At 36.1% G+C, this 19,753-nt stretch overlaps 1 protein-coding gene across 4 annotated transcripts in view; it reads left to right on the plus strand.

Moving 5' to 3' along the window:
- Window positions 1-17,108: 17,108 nt before the first annotated feature.
- P4HA1 (prolyl 4-hydroxylase subunit alpha 1) overlaps window positions 17,109-19,753 on the plus strand; it is a gene marked incomplete at its 3' end in the record, with an annotated part of 53,541 nt that continues 50,896 nt past the window's right edge. For all 4 annotated transcript variants that reach the window (XM_084245372.1, XM_084245371.1, XM_084245373.1 and 1 more), the window contains exons 1-2: window positions 17,109-17,254; window positions 18,332-18,428. In XM_084245372.1, the coding sequence (XP_084101498.1) occupies window positions 17,179-17,254; window positions 18,332-18,428 (173 nt within the window). In that variant the 5' untranslated portion in view covers window positions 17,109-17,178. The remainder of the gene's footprint in view (window positions 17,255-18,331; window positions 18,429-19,753) is intronic.

Genomic DNA, 19,753 nt, shown 5'->3' on the forward strand with positions numbered 1-19,753 from the left:
TTTGCTGCTTTGAAACGTCTCAGTGAAATTAATGCCTTGGTTGTGTGGGAATTTTGAGTTGAAATACATGAAGGGCTCCTCGGGCTGTGTTAAGGGGGAGGAAGAAGGGTACCACGAGTATGAGACTCGTTCTTGGAAATAATCCAGTGTATTAAATACAATTCGGTTTTTAGGCACTCATAGCTTGTGCGTTCCTGGGAATGGAGAGGATTCTTTGAATTTTGCTGTGTTTGCATCAAGAGCGGGATGGAGAAGCAGCTGGATCTCCTTTTAGGAATTGATTTAAAAGGCCGAAAGAGGCTGGCCAATTTCAGCTTAACTGTTTCTGGTTTCTCTGAGAGCTGTGGCTCTTGGGCTTTCCTTGGAATGCGCTCTGAAGGGATGAAATAGCCGCTACGTGAGTGGGGGAGGGGGCAAGACGTGGCAGCAGTGTTCTTTCATCAACTTTTTGCTCATTTTTTAAAAGAAAGGTTCTGGGAAGAAACTTATTTGCCCTTTTGGATTTACATGTAGCTTATGAATGAGACTAGTCTTTTCCTAAAGTAATCAGATGAAATATTCAATTCACCTAACAGGGACATTGGAATTGAATTTATAAACATTTTAAAGGAATTTTTCTGATCAAATTTCAATGGAGAAAATGGATACCTTTAGCAGGAAATATTGAAAAAGCTGAACGTGAACAACCTTGAATATGTTTTGCCTTGATTTGGAATTTAAATAAACATTCTGTGATTTTTTTTTTTTTTAAACTTTGACTTAGCCTCTGACTGTAATTTCAGAATCTTACATATGAACTTCAAATTTTACCTTTCACTGTGGGAAACATAGATTTTATCACTTAAAGAGCAGGCCGATTTGGGTTTTGGGAAATTGTACTTACATCCTACCAGTGTTTTAGATAGCCATTGTAAATGCTTCTTAGAGGTTTAAAATAAAATACTTAGGAAAAGGACTACTCTGTCTCTTTTTATGTGGGTAATGCTGTTTCCATTGACATCTAAAAGTAAGTTTTATTTTGAAGTATTGAAAACCAGGATCTTGGTATGAGGATAATTACATTGGCCATTTTATGTCTTGGGAACAAAAGCAATAAAATAGATGATACTTGAATATTCAGCTCAATAGTTGAGCTGGACTTGTCTGACTTGAGTTCATAAATGACCCTAATTAAGTTTTGCTAAAAGGGTATTTTTTTTTTTAAAGATTTATTTATGCATACAAGAACCCTGGTGTAGGAGAGAGGTGCAGGGGTGAGAGAGAGGATTCACCAGAGACAGAGTGGGGAGCAGAACAGGCAGATCTACTGAATAGTGGGCCAGGCAGAAGAGGTCTGCTGCACCAGGTGGGTTAGCGCCTTGGCTTGGGATTGAACTTGCCTAGCTTCATAGTGCTGAGAGTTAACCCATTGAGACAACAGGGAAGCCCCCTAAAAGGATTTTAGTAAAGGTTAATAGGTTGGCAGGAGAATAGTTGAATAGCTAAATTGTTTAGGCAGTCAATTATATCACACATCATCTTGGCCTTATTCACCCCCCCACCCCTACATATATTGTAACATATCTTTGGTTCTACTCTGAAAGTGGAAAATGCTTGAAGGTAACCAAAAATAAGTTGCACAGGTCCTTGTAATTAAACTTTATTATTCTTATAATGAGATCTTGAATCTTATAATCCAATCATAATGGAGTATATGTATGTGTATATATAAATAGATGAGAGACAAACTGAAGTGTATGTTTATTTTTGAAACTGGTTAAAGTTTGTTTCTGCTTGATGGAATTTGTGTAAATTGAAGCTGTTTTCTGTTTTCCTCTAACCAAATGGTGTGTCTCTGTAAAAATTTATGAAACTTGAAAAACTTCATGTAGGTTATTCCAGCAGTTTTTTAACTTACACAATGAGCAGCATTCATTTTTCTCATGATCAGTATGGTTACTAGTACATGTGGTTGGATGTTGGTAAAAAATAGAATATAGAGATTTATGTTTCTTAAGTTGTCAGTATATGAATATTATATTGGACTTCTTTTTCCTGCTTAGTGCTTTATATAGATGTGTCCGTATTTTGATATTTTACCTATTTTTCATTTAAATGGTAAATAGCAGTATTACATCAAATTAATATACTCAGCCTTTCTTCTTGTTGGACTTTTGAGCTGTTTCTCTGTTATGAGTACTTCATAGTGAAGGCTGTAATTTAGTGGTTTATTTTATCCACATGTATAACTCTAGTAAAGTTTTACTGGTTGTCTTTCTGTTTGCATTTTAAAGAAAAAAACTGTGGTGATAAAACCTATGGTAGTAATTTTTTCTCACCCCTCGAAGAATTTTTTTAAGGGGCTTGGACTGAGCTCTAAATAATTTTTTATCTACCCGATAATAACTAAGTCACTTCATATATTTTTGTTTCTTACATTACATACTTTGTTCCTTAAAATAATTCTGTGTGGTAGTTTATGCCGCCATTTTAAAAATGAAACTGAGGTTCTGGGAAGTAATTTGCCCAAGAATATAGTAAGTGGACTTGCATATTTTCTCATTCACCTTTCATCTTACTTTGCCCTTGATAACTATGAGACTGACTCTGAGGAAATGAACAGGGGGAAAAAAAGCTTTGAGGTCCAGTCATATTTTAACTCAACTCTTAATTGCACATTACCAATTAATTCCACAGTAGTTATGTATTAGTGTTTTCAACATCTAGCTGAAATAAAATAGGGTTCCTATTTAATAGTAATTAACCTAGTAATTATTCCACTCATTTTTAAAAAAATGATTTATTTATGATTTTATAACTAAATATAAATAAATATAAATAAAATGATTTATTTATGCATACAAGAGCTGGGGTGCAGGCCAGAGGTGTGGGGTGGGGGCAGGGGGAGGTGAGAGGATTCATCAGAGACAGAGTGGGGAACAGAATAGGCAGATTGACTGAAATACACTGCTGAGGGGAGCAGCAGGCGAGACAGGAGAGGTCTGCTGTGCCATGTGGGTTAGCTCCCTAGCTGGGCATTAAACTTGTGCTGCAGTGGCTGTGGATAGCTTCATAATACTGAGACAACCCCTTGTGCCACCTGGGAGGCCCATCATTCCACTCAATTTAATGACCAGTTTAAAAAGCATTTATACTATGCCCAGTAGACTATGGGAGAATCAAAAGAGTGATAAATACTTCATAGGAGAAATAAGCCATAAGTTACATGGTATGCCAGCATGTTACTAACATTTTACTTTTTACTAAGCCTGAATGGAAACCAGTATTTAGATTCACATTTCTGCAAACATGAATTTTCCCCTAGTCTCCAGTATATGTGGTTTTATTTTGTATAATTTTGTTTTGTATATATATTTCCTTAGCTTCAGAACTTTGGATTTGGCATTAAAGACAAGAGGAAATTGAAGCCTAGAAAAAGAAGAGGGAGAATAGGGTAAAGAAATTCTGTAGCATAGCCTTGAGAGGGATAGAGTTAAGGTAAAATATGACTGGACCTCAAAGCTTTAATCCATCCATTAGGAGAAGAGGGTCTGCCAAGAGTCAGTTTGAGATATTTTACTCAACTTACGTGCCTTGGTCTGAATCTACAGTAGTAATAGATTAAAAGTATATAACCTCTTTTGCAATAGGAATGGTATTTTAAGAAATGGTTTTTAAGAACCCACTCTCAGCAGGGTGGTTAGTTAAACAAAAGTTAGTTTCTCTAGATGTTTTTCCATTTCTGGTATTAAAGTTACTTTGATTTTTGAATTACAGTAAAATGCAAGAAGTAGTCAACAATTATGCAGTAAAAGGCATTGAACATTAATATGAAGCATCAAATAGAAGAATACTATCTCCTGTTATTTATGTCTACAGCAATGACAGAATTAGACTCTAAGCATGGTGTTAAAATTTTGAGAAAAGGTGCTTTTGAACGTTTTTTTGGGAATAAGGAATATAACTTGCAAAGTCAGTGATTCTCATATTTTAATCTATTTTCTGTCTGTTTTTCAGAATATTTTAAGATTCTTCACTTCAGTGCTTAGCTCTGTTTATTGTCCTAATACTTTCTCAAGCCTTCCAACCATGAATTACTCTCTGAAATATTTAAGAACTTAGGTTAAGATGGGAAATTTGTATACAAAGTCTGGGCTAGTGTTTAGTTTTAGAGAAATAAGAAAAATTATCCTGACGGTATTCTCCTTGATTCCATATTGTGTTTCTTGATTTTACGTTGTGATCATTATTTATTGAACATCTGTTATATACTGAACATGTGCTGGAAGAATTATAGCTTCCTGTTTGGACTAACATTCATAATGAGGACAGCTAATGGATTCATATGTTTACTTATTTTATTTGAGAGTGTTTAGTAAATATTGATTAACTGTTTTTAAATAACTTTGAGACTTCTCTTATACTCCAAATCTTTTATTAATTGGATTTGCATATCTAATTCCTTCAAAACATTATTGTGTTTGTTTTAGTGTTTTTAAACATAGTTGTTGAATTTAGTACCTCAAAGAATTCTTTGCTGAGTACATATGGCCTTCGTGTTTGCCTCCTTTCCCCAACAATCCCTCTTCCCCTTTGTTTAACTCGGGCAAGACTTTATTTACATTTTTCAAAGTTTGCATGAAGACATGCTCAAATTTACATGATCTCAAAATTTACCAATATTTTAATGTCAAAGATATTTTGACAGTTGGATCTTAATTATTATGTCTAAATTAAAGCCCCTTAAATAGTGATGTTATAGTTGAAAACAATGAGTAGTGATTGTAGTGTTTCATAAGTAAGTAAAATAGCAATGTATGACATGGAAAGGGTGACTACCAATACATTTAAATGACTGATATATGTGGTATAACTTTACTGAGGTATAATTGATATAAAATAAAGTGTCCATGTTTACATTGATAACTTTTGACAAAGTATATACCCATGAAATTGTCACACAATCAAGATAATATATTTGTTATCTTCAAGAGTTTACTCACAACTTCTGCTTTTGCTACCATCCCTCCTGCTTTTCCTGCTCTTTTCTCATCTCTGGGAAACCACTGATCTTTTTCTGACTCTTAAGGTTAGTTTGTATTTTCTAGAGTTTTATTTAAATCTTACATACTTATGTATCCTTTTTTGTAATGGTTTGACTTCTTACATTCAACATAATTATTTTGAGATTGAATGCATGTTATCTGTTCATTCCTTTTTATTGCTGAGTAGTATTACTTCTTATGGATATACCATAACATTTTTTGGGAGAAGGGTTTCCTAGTTGATTTGACATTTGGGTTGTTTGCAGCTTTTAACTGTTACAAAGTTGGTATGAGAATTCATACTTTTATTCTTCTTCCTTTCCACTGCTTTTGTCCCACTCTCTTCTCCCACTCAAATTCCTAAATTATAAAGTGCTAAATCTGTATGTCAGAATACTGGGCTACTTATTCCTTCTCAGTGTCTTAACCCAGGATTGAGATTGTCTAGGCATTGCACCATTCTCCAAATCATCTCTTTTTCCATGTGCCTTCTGTATTGTGTATTGAAACACCCTTGACAACAAATCAAGTTATTTTTGAGTTACTGCCCTTCTTCAAAAGTAACATTTCTTAAGTGTTTTTTTTTTTTTTTAATGTACCAGGTATCTTCTGAAGCACTTTCATCTAAATTATTATTTTGGCAATCAACCTTGGCTTCAGGTTTTTAAAACTGCCAAGGAGGGGACAGGTCACTCATCTATGCACTAACAATTGCAAGACTACTCAGGCTGAGGGTGAAACTACAACAGGATTTATTAACAAAGATGAGATTAGAGTTTCTAAGGTCACAAGTAGCTGGCTGTTTTACCCCATATCATGTACACATTGTCCAGTAGTCCTAACCAAAGGCTGCTTGTGCAAGATGGCACTGTCCCTTCAATGAAAGTCTAGAGATGGTGGCACACTAGTAGACAGTTCACCAGACTGTAACTCATAGTGGCAGCTGGAGATGATCACAGGCTATTGAGGTGACACCACAGCGGTTCACAACAACCAACAGGCTGGACAGCTTAGGACGATGGACTGGATAGTGTTAGATGCAACAGCACCAGGTAGTAGAGGACCAGAAGTGGTTGATAGCTCTCAAAGGTGGGACACAAAGGTGGCTAGTCAACACTAGTCACCAGGAGGTGGTGCCAAAGGAACCAGTGTTATAGCTCTTTGTGACTTGACATGGGCAACAGCAAACAGCTCTTTCTTAGGAGACACTAGACCCAGGCCGCAGGCACTCCTTGCCCATGATGTCAGAGGCAGGGCCAGAGGCAGATGCAGTGGTCTCTGCAAAGGCCTATAGAAGTCTGGAAGTCTACAAAGAAAGGACTGCAAAGTCGGCGAAGGGTCAAAGGAGGTATTCTGAATCCTCTTCTGAAGCCGTAGATAAATCCTTTTCAGAGGCCATCTGCTGAATGAATCAGCTGTTTTCTGCTCTTATGTCATTTTCAGGTTTCCTCCCCAAGCTTGATTGCACCATTTTTTAAAAAGATTTATTTATTTATGCATACAAGAACTGGGGTATAGGCCAGAGGTGCAGAGGGTGAGAGGATTCACAGAGACAGAGAGTGGAACAGAACAGGCAGAAGGGAGCAGTGGGAGAGACAAGAGAGGTCTGCTGCGCCATGTGGATAGCTCCCTGGCTGGCTGGGATGGAACTTGTGCTGCAGAGGCTGCGGATAGCTTCATAGTGCTGTGTACTTAACTCCTTGCGCCACCAGGGAGGCCCTGATTGCACCATTTTTACCTGTTTGATCGGTGCTAGGTAAGCACCAGTTAGCTCACTCCATTTCCACTTCACATAATGGGCTTGCCACCATTCATGGAACTGGAAAGCTTGAAAAGGAAAAACCCTGGGAGACTGTCCAGACATGACCTGCTCTGAGATCAGGGCAGGTTTTTCTGCCCTGTACTCAGGGGAGCCACAGCCATAATGGGCCCCAGACCAGAAGCTTGCTATATCTGGTGCCCCAAAGGAATGGTTTTAGCAATGCAGGGGTCTGTGCAGCAGCATTGGGGTTGCCCCAGCAGGGCCCAACACTTTCCCTTGTAGCTCCAACAAGGAATTGTGGGGCTCCCTGCAGGTGGCCCAAGTTGAATCAGTGGGCAGGGAGACTCCTGTGCTGTAGGCTCTTTGCTTAGGTGCTCAGATGGCAATGTGTCAAAGCAGTCATGCCCTACTGCTCAAGTGGTGGGACCTCTAACATTCTGAGAGCCTTACTTCTTTGCTTACTTTTACCTCTCCTACTTCCTGTTAAAAGAACAACCAAATAAAGACGGACATTATTGATGAATCTTACTAATTTAGAAGTCTTTTAATATCACTTATGGTAATTTTTTATCTTTTCTATCCTGGGAATCAGAATTATGACTCTCTTTTCTCCATTGTGACCCGCATACATAAAAATGTATGCATTTCTGGGCCTCCCCGGTGGCGCAGCGGTTGAACGCTGGGTTGCGAAGCTGCCCTCAGCCTCTGCAGCGCCAGTTCGATCCCCGGCCATGGGTGAGGGTCCCACATGGCGCGCAGACCTCTCCTGCAGCCCACTGCTCCCCTTAGCAGTGTATTTCGTCAGTCCGCCTGTTCTGTTCCCTGCTTTGGCTCTGGTGAATTCTCTCACCCTCCGGCGCTTCTGAATGTACCCAATGCTTGTATAAATAAATAAATAAATAACTTTTTTTAATAGAGAGATAGATTTCACAGTTTAAAATATAGTTTAAAAGTTAGTGAAGAATACCATTTTAATAATAAATAATAAGGCTAATTTCTTTCTGAAACATTCCCCTTCAACCTACATATGTTTGTAAAATGTTTCTTACTTTATGGCAATTTGACTTTTCTAGTTGAAATAGAAACTTAAAACATGGAGTATAACTTCAATTGTGAATTGAAATTTCAATTTAAATCTTTTAAAATATAGGTTAAAATCACATTTACTCTTTTTTTTTAAAGATTTATTTTTATTATGCATATAAGAACTAGTGTGTAGACGAGAGGTGGAGGGGGGTCGGGGTTGAGAAGATACCCCAGAGACGGAGTGGGGAGAACAGGCAGATCCACTGAAATACACTGCTGAGGGGAGCACGGGGCGAGACAGGAAAGGTCTTCTGTGCCATGTGGGTTAGCTCCCTGGCTGGGATTGAACTCAAGCCACAGTGGCTGTCAACAGCTTGATAACGCTGAGACTTTAACCCCTGTGCCCCCAGGGAGGTCCCTAAAATCACATTTTTTCTTAAACTATCTCTGATATAGAAATCACATTAATTGACTCTTAGCAATCAAGCAAAAAAAAAAAATCATTGGAAAATATATTGCTTTTTGGTGATAGAGGGTGAATACATGGGGATTATTTACCTTATTTTGCCTATAAAAATATTAATTACAGATTGATGGTAGTAACTATCAATTGGATTCTGGGTTAAACAAAAATCTAGCTTATAAGTACGTAGCAGCATTTATTAGTTTATTTTGGGGATAAAGATTTGCCTTAATTAACTGAGGTCAGTAGTGAGTAGACTTCAAGAATAACTGGAACATCAAAATATTTTCTTTTATCTTCTGCATCTATGCTTCATTAAAAAAAAAAAAACTCTCCATATAAACCTTTTCACCTTTTGAACTGTATGTACAAAACTTGGTCTCTAACTTCTGAACTTTGTGTGAATAAAGAGTGCCTGCCATTTCTTTCTCAGATCGGTTTAAAATTTTCCACGAAAGAACTTTGAATAGCCTCTGGGTTAGGCAAAAGTATCATGCTGTAACATGATTGCAGGAATTATGGGGATGGATTAAAGGTAGAGTTGGGCAGTGATAAAGTAGTTGTAGGCAGTTTCCTGAAGAGAGCAAGGGTGGTAGATATGTCATATAGGCAAAAACAGGTCTATGTTTTTGAAAGAATTTTATCTTCAGGTTCTTTTAGACAGGGAAGACTTTTGAATTTTGGAGAACCTCCAGTTAAGGGGAATATCTTCATTTAGAAATTCCTTCCAACCAGATTATTAAAATTCTGTTGAGTTGGAGGTCTGGACTGAGTTGGACTAATATCATTGCAGAAAACTGTGGAAAAGAGGTTAGTATGAACCTTTGATTGAAAAGTTGGTCATCCCACTAAAGCACTTGCCCATCAGATTGTAAGTACTAGAAATGTAACTCACTTTGGAAACAGAAGTATGACTGGAATTTACAAAGCTAAAACAAATGGCAATTTGCAGAGGTATTATAGGGAATAACAGAAATATAATTAGTTCTATTAGTAATTACACTTAGTTATCTTGGAAAAATCCATCCTGTTTTCAGAAGAGGCATGTTAAGTCTTGAAAATATATCACATTGTATGTCCTGAATTGAAAGTCTGTACTTGCGTCAGTAATTTGCACTGACCATAAAGCCTGTCAACAAGATTAAAGTCTAACACAGACATCGGGAAGACCAGCATTTGAATATGGAATTTGTGTGAGGAAAAATAATTGTAAAGCTGGAACCCTCTAAAAGAGTTGGAAAAGTTGTGGAAAGTGTGCAGAGACTGTTTGGAGGAGCCCCGTGAAAGTTTAGATTAGAATATCAAGTATTTTTTAGTCTGTCTGATTAATTTCAGGGAAAACAAGCCTTTTTTGAATGTTATAATCTTTTTTATTTTGAAGAAAGATGTTAAACCAAAACTAATAGAATTATTTTCCAGATGTTCTAGTAATTTATTGAGTAACCGTATATACAATTCAATGAATCCTGATAACTTATTTATTTACAGTAGTAGAACTGTTTCATAATCTCTACCCAGGTTTGATTGACTTGTGGGGGTGTGGGGACTTTCCTGGAAGGACTGTTGGAAAGGTTTGTATTCAGATATGTAATAAATGTTCAATTTATTTGTATCCAGACCTGCCTTAGAATATATATTCCAGGACATTTCTTCCATACTGTTTTTATTTATAGTTTCTAAAATATAATATGTATGCATATCAAACAATATGTGTGCTTTAAAAATTATACAGTAAACACTCATGAATCAACCATCCAAAACCCAAAATATTAGCAATGTATCCGTACTATTTCTTTTTTTTTTTTTTTTAAAGATTTATTTATTTATACAAGCACTGGGTACAGTCAGAAGCACGGGAGGGTGAGAGAATTCACCAGAGCCAGAGGGGAAAGTAGAGCAGGCAGACTGATGAAGTACACTGCTGAGGGGAGCAGCGGGTGGTAGAAGAGGTCTGCGTGCCATGTGGGACCCTCGCCCGGCTGCCAGGGATCCAACTGGTACTCCAGAGCCTGTGGGCAGCTTCTGCAGAGCCGGTGGGCAGCTTCGCAACCCAGCGCTCAACCGCTGCACCACCAGGGAGGCCCTATCTGTGCTATTTCAACACTAAATTTTATTCCAACATAAATTTATCTTTGTGTGTTTGATTCTTCAACTTATCTTTCTTCTTTACTCCCTTCTCTTTCTTTTCTTTTTTAAAATTAAATCAAGTGGGGCCTCCTTGGTGGTGCAGGGGTTAAGTGTCAGTGATGACTACTGCAATCTGAGTTTGATCCCCCTTGCCAGTAGTGGGGGCTCCTCTCCTGGTGCAGCAGACCTCTCCTGTCTCTACCGCTGCTCCCCTCAGCAGTGTATTTCAATGGATCTGACTGTTGTGCTCCCCACTCTGTCTCTGGTGAATCTCCTCACTCCCCACACCTCTGGCCTGTACCCCAGTTCTTGTATGCGTAAAAAAATTAAAAAAAAAATTAAATGTTCTCAGAAAACTCTGGGAGTTACCTTTCATTTGTAGGTAATTCCGTTTAACTTCTATTTCAAGGTTGTTGAAGATTTAGAACATAAGGCATTTATATCTTACTATTTTTGATAAAGCTCTAATGTCTTGGGATGATTGACTCTCAGATGCTCATAAAGATTTACTTATCAAGCTGTTAGTTGAGGGAAGTTGGAAATAGAAGTGAGACATAAGTAAGGAAATCATTTTGTTTTAAAAACTTATGATTAATAAAGATGCTTGCTATTTAACATGCCACTTCAGGTTTCTGAAAGAGTGAGTTTCTTCTTTAATTCCTAGAAGAATTAAAAAATTAATATTTGAAAAAATAAAGTAAAATCTATTTTAAAAACAACACCTTTTTTTATGAGTTCAAGTAATATTTGTTTCCAGTGATTCTCAATATGTGATCCTCAGACTAACATCAGCATTATCTCAGAATTTGTCCAAATTATGTACATATATCAGTCCTTAAGTGATTCTGATATAGCTAAAGTTTGAAAATCATTGCAATATTGGGCTTTCTTAATTTTAATTAAGTAGCTATGTTGGCATGGTAATTTGGAGTAATGCTGTTTGGGTGTGAGCTTTTGCAAGTAAAAGAAACCCGACTTGAACTAGCTTAAGAAAAAGGGAATTCTGGGCCTCCCTGGTGGCGCAAGGGGTTAAGACATAACCTATGAAGCTATCTGCAGACTCTGCAGCAGGAGTTCAATTCCCTGCCAGGGAGCAACCCACATGATGCAACAGACCACTCCCGACTTGCCCACTGCTCCCCTCAGCAGTGTATTTCAGTCAGTCTGCCTGTTCTGCTCCCCACTCTGTCTCTGGTGAATCCTCTCACCACCCACCCCATCTCTGGCCTGTACCCCAGTTCTTTAATGCATAAATAAATTAAAAAAAAAAAAGAAAAAGGGAATTCTCAGGCTCCCTTAGCTGGGGTAGAAGATTATTAGGGTAAATGACAGATTCAAAGCAATAATTATAAGAATCAGGGCCATGGAGCTTGAAACTGCTTACCTTTGCATGGTTTTATCCTGCTTTTAGATTGGGTTGCTGTGCATCCTTGAGAAGGGGGAAAGATGGTCACAGGCAACTCCAGACTCATCCTCTGAGCTTAGCAATTGCAAAAAGAGCTGCTTTTCACCATATCACCAAGCCCACCCACCCCTGAGCTATTATGTTCATGGGAATGAGGGTGAATGACTGCCCTAACCTCGGTCATATGTTTATCTCTGGGAGAAAGAGTAAAAAAGTATCCTATGAACTGACAGTGTAGTTCACTATTAGATATCTGGTTGCTTTCAAATAGACTTAACTAATTTTGAAGTAGAGAAATCTGGAGGCTTAGAAAGTTAGAAAATGGAAGATGCTTAAAAGTGTGTAGTATTATGTTTTTATATTAGAGAGTAGATAACTACTTCATTCAAGTCTTAGGGGACCGTAAAATGGGATTTGATGTTTTGGGTTTATTAGAAAATACAGAGAAATAAAAAATTCAATTTTCTGTCCAGAGACAAACACATCTTGGTGAATTTTCTCTGAACATTTCTCGAATATTAATTTTTTGTTTTGATTGGTATTTATATGTTTATAACTTTCTGTTAGGGTAGTAGAAACAATGTCATTCAATATCACCAAGGTTGTACGCTTATTTTTTTTTTTTTTAATTTTAGAGAAGTTTTAGAATTCACAGTAAAATTGAGAAGGTAGTACAGAGATTTCCTATATACTTCCTGTCCCTACATGTGCCCTCAACATCCTTGTCACAGTGATACATTCATTACAATTGATGAATCTATATTCCCATGTCATAATCATTCAGAGTCTGAAGGTTGCATTACCCTATTCACTTTTCACTGTATATTCTGTGGATTTGGACAAATGTATAATTACATGTATTCCTCCAAACCTCCTATAACCACTGATATTTTTACTCTGTAGCTTTGCCTTTTCTAGACTGGCACATAGTTGGAATCCTTTAGTACGTAGCCTTTTTATATTAACTTCTTTCATTTAGCAATAGGCATTTAAGGCTCTGCCATTACTACAGGGCAGGAGAGGGGCCCCCCAGAACCTCCAAACCTGCCCACTCTAAATAGGTTCTGCCACCCACTGCATCAACACAAAACATATGAGACTTTAATGAAAAGGAACTTTAATACAATTAGTAAACAATACAGGAAAGGCAAAGTTTCTAAATCAAGCACCCAAAGTTACCCATCCCCTTGTGGGTAAAAGTCCACCCAAACAGGATTGGCTCAGAGCAAGGCCCCAAAACCTGCCACAAGTCTAAAGTACCCTCCTGCGGGGACCCATGGAAAAGGGTCAGAAACAGCCAGACAAGTCTGGGAGGAAAAGAGCAAATCAAAATCAAGATAAAGCTGCCATTGTTAACCTCTCCACGGGTCTCACCCATGTCTGTTTCACCCAGTCCAGGACCTAGAAGCAAGCAGTTTCTTCACATGTCTCTCTGCTCCATGTGCCTCCTCCAGATCTCCTTGCTCTCCATCCTGCATCCATCTGTCTTTCAGTCTCCTCTAGAGCTGCTTCTCCTCCCTGCTCAGCTCCACCCTTCTTTGGGTGGGGTAGGGAACCTGAAACCTCCCCTTTTCCTGGGCACCACCCTGTTATACCATGTCTTTTCATGACTTGATGGTTCGTTTCTTTTTACCATTGAATAAAATTCCATTGTCAGAATGTACCATAGTATATCCATTCATCTACTGTTTACCTTCAAATTTTGGCCATTAAATTAAAACTGCTGTGAAAATCTGTTCAGATTTTTGTGTGAACATGTTTTCAGCTCCTCTCAGTAAATAGAAAGGAGCATGATTACTGTATCATATGGTAAGAGTACATTTAATTTTTAAGGAAATTGCCAGCACTGTTTCAAAGTGGCTTATTTTGCATTCAAACCAGCAATGAGTGCAAATTATATTAATTTTTAAATCTTTTAGTATATAAGTCAAAATTTCTTAACATACAGCACCACATTAGATATTTTTGTTTATTAAATTTAATTGTTCATTTAGTGGACAAAGACTGGTTATCTAATTTCAATTTTTTGTGTCCTTGATTGCTAATGAGTGCTCTTTTGCTTATTTAGTAAACTATTTATAGTTCCTCTTTTGTGGCTTCCTTCATTTTTAATCCACTTATCTAATAACATCTTAGTGGTTTTCTTCTTAATTTGTATGAATTCCTTGAATGAGTTATTTTTTTTTAGTTTTCTAGTTGGTATTTGTAGTTTTTAAACATAAAAACCTAAATTACTTTATGTATTTAAATTCCATCTGGCTTTTTTATAGCTTATCATTTTTAAGCTTAGAAATTCTTTTCCCCTTTCAGAAATCCAATAACTTTTCTTTTGTTGTTGTTAGTTTCTTTTGTAGATTATAACTTTTTAAAAAATTTTATTTTATATAATCATTATATCATTTTTCATTTTTGCACAATGTATGCATTTTCATTTTGGTTATATTCCCTGTACAATACCCACCCCCCTTATTTTGGCCCTAATCCCTCCTCTCTTCTCCACTCCCCCCCCCATTAGTGTGTCTCTGGTTTATGGTTGCTTGATTTTTTCTTTATTATGATTAGCCTTTTTCCTGGTCCCTTATTTAGGTTTTCTAAATTCCTGCTATGAGTGAGATCATCCAATATTTTTCTTTTTCTTTCTGGCTTATTTTGCTGAGCATGATCCCTTCCAGCTCCATCTATGTTGCTGCAAATTGCATAAGTTTATCTTTTTTGATTGCTGAGTAATATTCCATTGTGTATATGTACCACATCTTCTTGATCCAGTCATCTCTTTTTGGGCATTTGGGTTGTTTGCTTACCTATTGTAAATAGTGCTGCTATAAACATAGGGGTGCAGGTGCCCTTTTGAATTAATGTTTCTGTGTCCTTTGGGTAGATACCTAGAAGTGGAATTGCTGGATCATATGGAAGCTCTATCTTTAGTAGGTTGAGGAATCTCCACACAGTTTCCCATAGTGGTTGGACCATTTTGCACTCCCACCAGCAGTGCAGGAGAGTTCCTTTTTCTCCATATCCTCGCCAACATTTGTGCTAGTTTTTTTTAATATGTGCCATTCTCACTGGTGTAAGATGGTATCTCATTGTAGTTTTGATTTGCATTTCCCTGATTACAAGTGATGTTGAACATTTTTTCATATGCCTGTTGGCCATTTGCATTTCCTCTTTGGAGAAGTTTCTTTTTAGTTCTTCTGCCCATTTTTTGACTGGATTATTTACTTTGTTTTTGCTGAATCTCATCAGCTCTTTGTAGATTTTTGTGATCAGTCCTTTATCTTTAGTGTTGTGTGCGAAAATGTTCTCCCAGTCGGTGGGGTTTCTCTTTGTTTTGGTTACTGTCTCTTTTGCTTACAGAAGCTCTTTAATTTGATGTAGTCCCAGCTGTTTATCTTTGTCTTCGCTATCACTGCTTTGGGTGATGTGTCTGTTAAGATGTTTTTGAGGTGCATGTCATGTAGTGTTTCACCTATATTTCCTTCTATATATTTCATGATTTCAGGTCTTATGTCTAGTTCTTTGTATATTATAACTTTATCTAGAATTTATTTTGCAGTGTGATGTAGGTATAAATGTATTCTTATGATTAAAGCTTTGAATATTTATATAATCTGTATCTTAATATGCAGTTTTTCAAGCTTTTTAGTAATGGTTGTTGATTCATTTTGAGCTTTAAGGATACTGAAAGATGACAAACTTTTGTGATAATGTTTTAGCAATGAACAAAATAATTTGATACATGTAATCTTTCTCATCAGTTAAATGTTTAGATAACATTTCTGATTAACCTTCTGTTAGTTTAGTACAACAAAAGCATTTTTATTTTCTAGAAGTAATATTTTTTCATGAAGAACATTACAGCAGAAATCAGTTTAAACAGTAAGAAGATTCTAGACTCTTCTGACAGTCCAGGATTTTGAAAAAGCCTTGTGCTTTGGCAGAAGCACAGGAGAGGAAGTGTCTGCAACTGCTACATTCTAGAAGCATTCCCAGTGAGTTACTGTAGAGCAGCCAAGAGAACAGTGTTTTTCACTACTGTGTGATTCTGGAAGTATCTGGAAGTTTGCAGCAAACTTGAGGGAGGAGACTTAGGAATACTTCCAAAAAGTCACTGTGGTAATCTATTGAGACTCAAGTCTCAGCAAAGTAGGATTATTTATTTTGGAAAGTAGGGAGTTTTTCAAGGATGGACTTGAACTGAATGGATGGACTGATGGACTGAACTGGATGGACTGAACCTGTCAGTTTAGGGGAAGTTATTTGGGGAGAATCAGTGATGGCTGCACAAGAAGAAATAGGATGACAAATCAGAGTAACCAATGGGAGGCTGTTAGTGGGGCAAATTTTACTGTAATGAGAATTTATTCTGTAAGGTAATAATGAGGATATAAAAACCATTTGTGTGGTAGAAGAAGAAAAGTATGTAGAAGCAGGGCATTTGGGAGAGAAAGGCAAAATCTGCTGGTTACCACTGGATAATTGCTTCTACCAGGAGAATCCATTCTAAGAAAAGACACCACCACTGAGGATAGGGAAAAAAAGGATTTGCTTTCAGATCTTAAAAAAGTCCCACAGCTGTGTGCTAGGATTTTTTTTATGTAGAACACAGTAGATAAGAGAAAAAACTCAGCACTGTTTTAAATTGACGGTTTTGTTTATTCTTTTCGAGTTACTTTTAAAAAATTAGTTTTAATAAGAAATAATTCATATATCAATTTAATGTTCATGATTCGATGGATTTTAGTACCTTTCACAGAGTTCAGTCACCACAGTCAATTTTAGAATATTTTTATCACCTACAAATCTGCAAATCTTAATTGAACTTATTTAAGGACTTAAATTCACATAGGGAATAGACAAAACAGGTTAGAAATTTAAATCAGAACAAGTTAGGAACAAGTTAGGAATTTTAATCAGAAAGCTTTGAAAATTTTTTTTTCTTTAAAACATTCTAAAAACTAGAATATATTTTGGTGGTAATTAAGTTACTTTTAAAAAGTGGTATATTTTTATGGGAAATTGATGGGTTAGATTTCCATCACAGAAAAAACAATTTTTCAGACTGTGTGAAAAACTCTGGTTGGGTTTTGAAGTATAAATTATCAGATGATAACAAACATGTATATTTCTCTTTACTGTGAAATAAATCAGTATAGTTATATGAAAATAAAATAAGTACTTGTTAAATTATTTGACAAGAGTATTAAATCAATTTTCAAGAGTTCCAATAGTTCTGTAAGCCATCTTGGGGTTTACTTACATCTTGTTCATAAAAAATAGATTAGGAACTTTCACTGCATTTTTTTTTCTTTTTCTTTTTTTGATGATGGCCATATTTCTCTTGTAGGTGTGTGAACCTGAAAAATTGTTCAAGATGATCTGGTGTACTTTAATTATAGGGATTCTACTTCCCCAGTCTTTGGCACATCCAGGCTTTTTTACTTCCATTGGTAAGTTAACTATTTTTTGGTTTATGTTTTTACATTTAAGATTTTCCATTTTTAAATGTTTTTAAAAGCAGTAAAAACAAAGAATAGTCCCTGACCCTCAAAAAAACTCTAAAATTAATTTTTTTCTTTAATTTTTTCTTTTTTACAAAAGCAATAATGTCTCCATTTAGAAACTTGCAAAAATTTAGAAAATATACCAAAGAAAATTCTTGATCATGGGTTTACCTAGAAAATATCTTAACCCTTATACTGAAACTTTTTTTTATTGCACAAATAAACAAATACATTGTGCATTATTTTGTAACTCTTTCCATTTAAGAATCTACTATGAACACAATTTTTTTTTTCCCTTATGCCATCATTTTTAAAACAACTTTGAAAGTATTGCAAAAATAGTAGTCTGGCTAAAGGAGGAAAAATACAACTACATAAATGTAAGACTTCTGCATGTCCTTTTTACCTCAGAAATATCCCTCATAATTTGATATGTATCATTTATAATTTTGTATATGCATATTCCAGCTACCTTAAATGAGATGTTTTCCTTCATCCACTTGACCATTTTCACCCTTGTGTGATTGTAGACCTAAGTATAAAACACAGTATTATATTTATAATATGTAACTTCTGGATATGAAGTGGTGAGCCTTCTCATCCAATTATACGTTACTATATATAGATTATTTGAACTTCGATTGTGAAGTATTCTTTTTGTTAGTGTGGTTTTGTTTAATTGAATAAAAATTTACTTCTAATTAGTGTCAAAAGCAAAAGATGAGGGGGAAAGTAAGAAAAACATTGACCCATGGAAAGCAGTGTTTTGTAATTTAAGAATACATTTTTAGAGGAAGAGGCAATCTGCTAATATACTCCTAGCTCGCAAAATTAAGTAGTTTGAAAACTAGAATGGGAACACATAATTAGAAATGTTTTTGGCTTTATTTTTATTTATCTGGTTATGAAAAGATGCTCTCTTCAACATATTTATGCCAGTTAAATCCTCTCATGGGGTGAAGTATTCTGCAGGAATTATCTTGATGATCACAGATATTTGATAATCTTCTTCCCTTTTTCTAGGTCAGATGACTGATTTGATCCATACTGAGAAAGATCTGGTGACTTCCCTGAAAGACTATATTAAAGCAGAAGAGGAAAAATTAGAACAAATAAAAAAGTAAGCAGAGTGTTTTACTTATTATGACTCTGAATCCACCAGTATATTTTCTTGCTAGAGTTAAAACAATCTTGAGTAGAGAAATGAAAGCCATCTGCCAGTCTTACAAAGCCAGCTGAAATGACTAAAATAGAACCACAGAAGAGTTAGTCCCAGGCCAGAAGTTTCTAGGTACTATGTGTAAAATTTTGATGTTGATTTGATGAAGTGAACATGTAACAGAATTTGGCTAATTTGTAGTTGGTAAAATAAATTATTTGCCTTTAAGAACCTATGGGGAAATTAATTTTTAGACTCACATTAGAGAGACTCAATGGCAACTTTTACTAAATAAGGAGGTTCCATTTACTGTAACCATTTGGGAAAAACAAAACGAAAACAAAAAGTTGTGTAAAGTCGTGTAGTTATATTTTGATTCTGCTAAGCTAGATTTTTTCCACGAGTCTTGCTTCTTAAAAAACCTTTATAATTTTCAAATCAAATTTTTTTGATTTGCCATTTATTTGTAAAACTATAAAAATTTGGTATTACAACTTCACACCTAAACATGTGTGCATACTTTACTCACCCTCCACTGAAGCTCTCCAGTGCCTGTACACTATCATTTTACCCCTTTGCTCCTCTGCTCTGCCCTGCCCCACCCCCTTCCCTCTGATAACCATATGGAGTCTAAGAATAATTTTTGTTACGTTTTTCAGTTTGTTTTCTTTGGTTATTTATATTCCTCAAATGAGTGAAACCATCCATAAATGTTTTTTACTTTCTGAGCAAAAATACATTGTTTACTCTTTTTTGTATTTTTTTTTTAATTTTTAAAGATTTATTTTATTTATAAAAGAATCGGGGTACAGGCCAGATTCGCAGGAAGGTGAGAGGACTCACCAGAGACAGAGCAGGGAAGAGAAAAGGCAGACTGACGAAATACACTGCTGAGGGGAGCAGTGGGAGCGACAGGAGAGGTCTGCCGCCCATGTGGTACCCTCACAGGCTGGCCAGGATGGAACAGGTGCTGCAGAGGCTGTGGACAGCTTCACAGCGCTGTGCTCAGCTGCCTGCACCACCAGGGGAGACCCTCCTCTTTTTTTTTTAAAATAGCTGAGTAGTATTCCATTGAGTGCATAAACACTACAATTTCTTTATCCTAACATCTGTTGATGAGCATGTAGTTTGACTCCATGTTTTGGCTATTTGAATTAAATCTTTATAATTTTACTTAAAAAATTATAATTTTACATATAGTTTTAAGTCAAAACCTCTAATTTTTTTAATGCTTTACTCAATTGTGTTTTTTTTTTATATTAAGTGTATGAATACTTCATCTTTAT

This window comes from Talpa europaea (assembly GCF_964194135.1).
Source record: "Talpa europaea genome assembly, chromosome: 10".
Classification (NCBI taxonomy): Eukaryota; Metazoa; Chordata; class Mammalia; order Eulipotyphla; family Talpidae; genus Talpa; species Talpa europaea.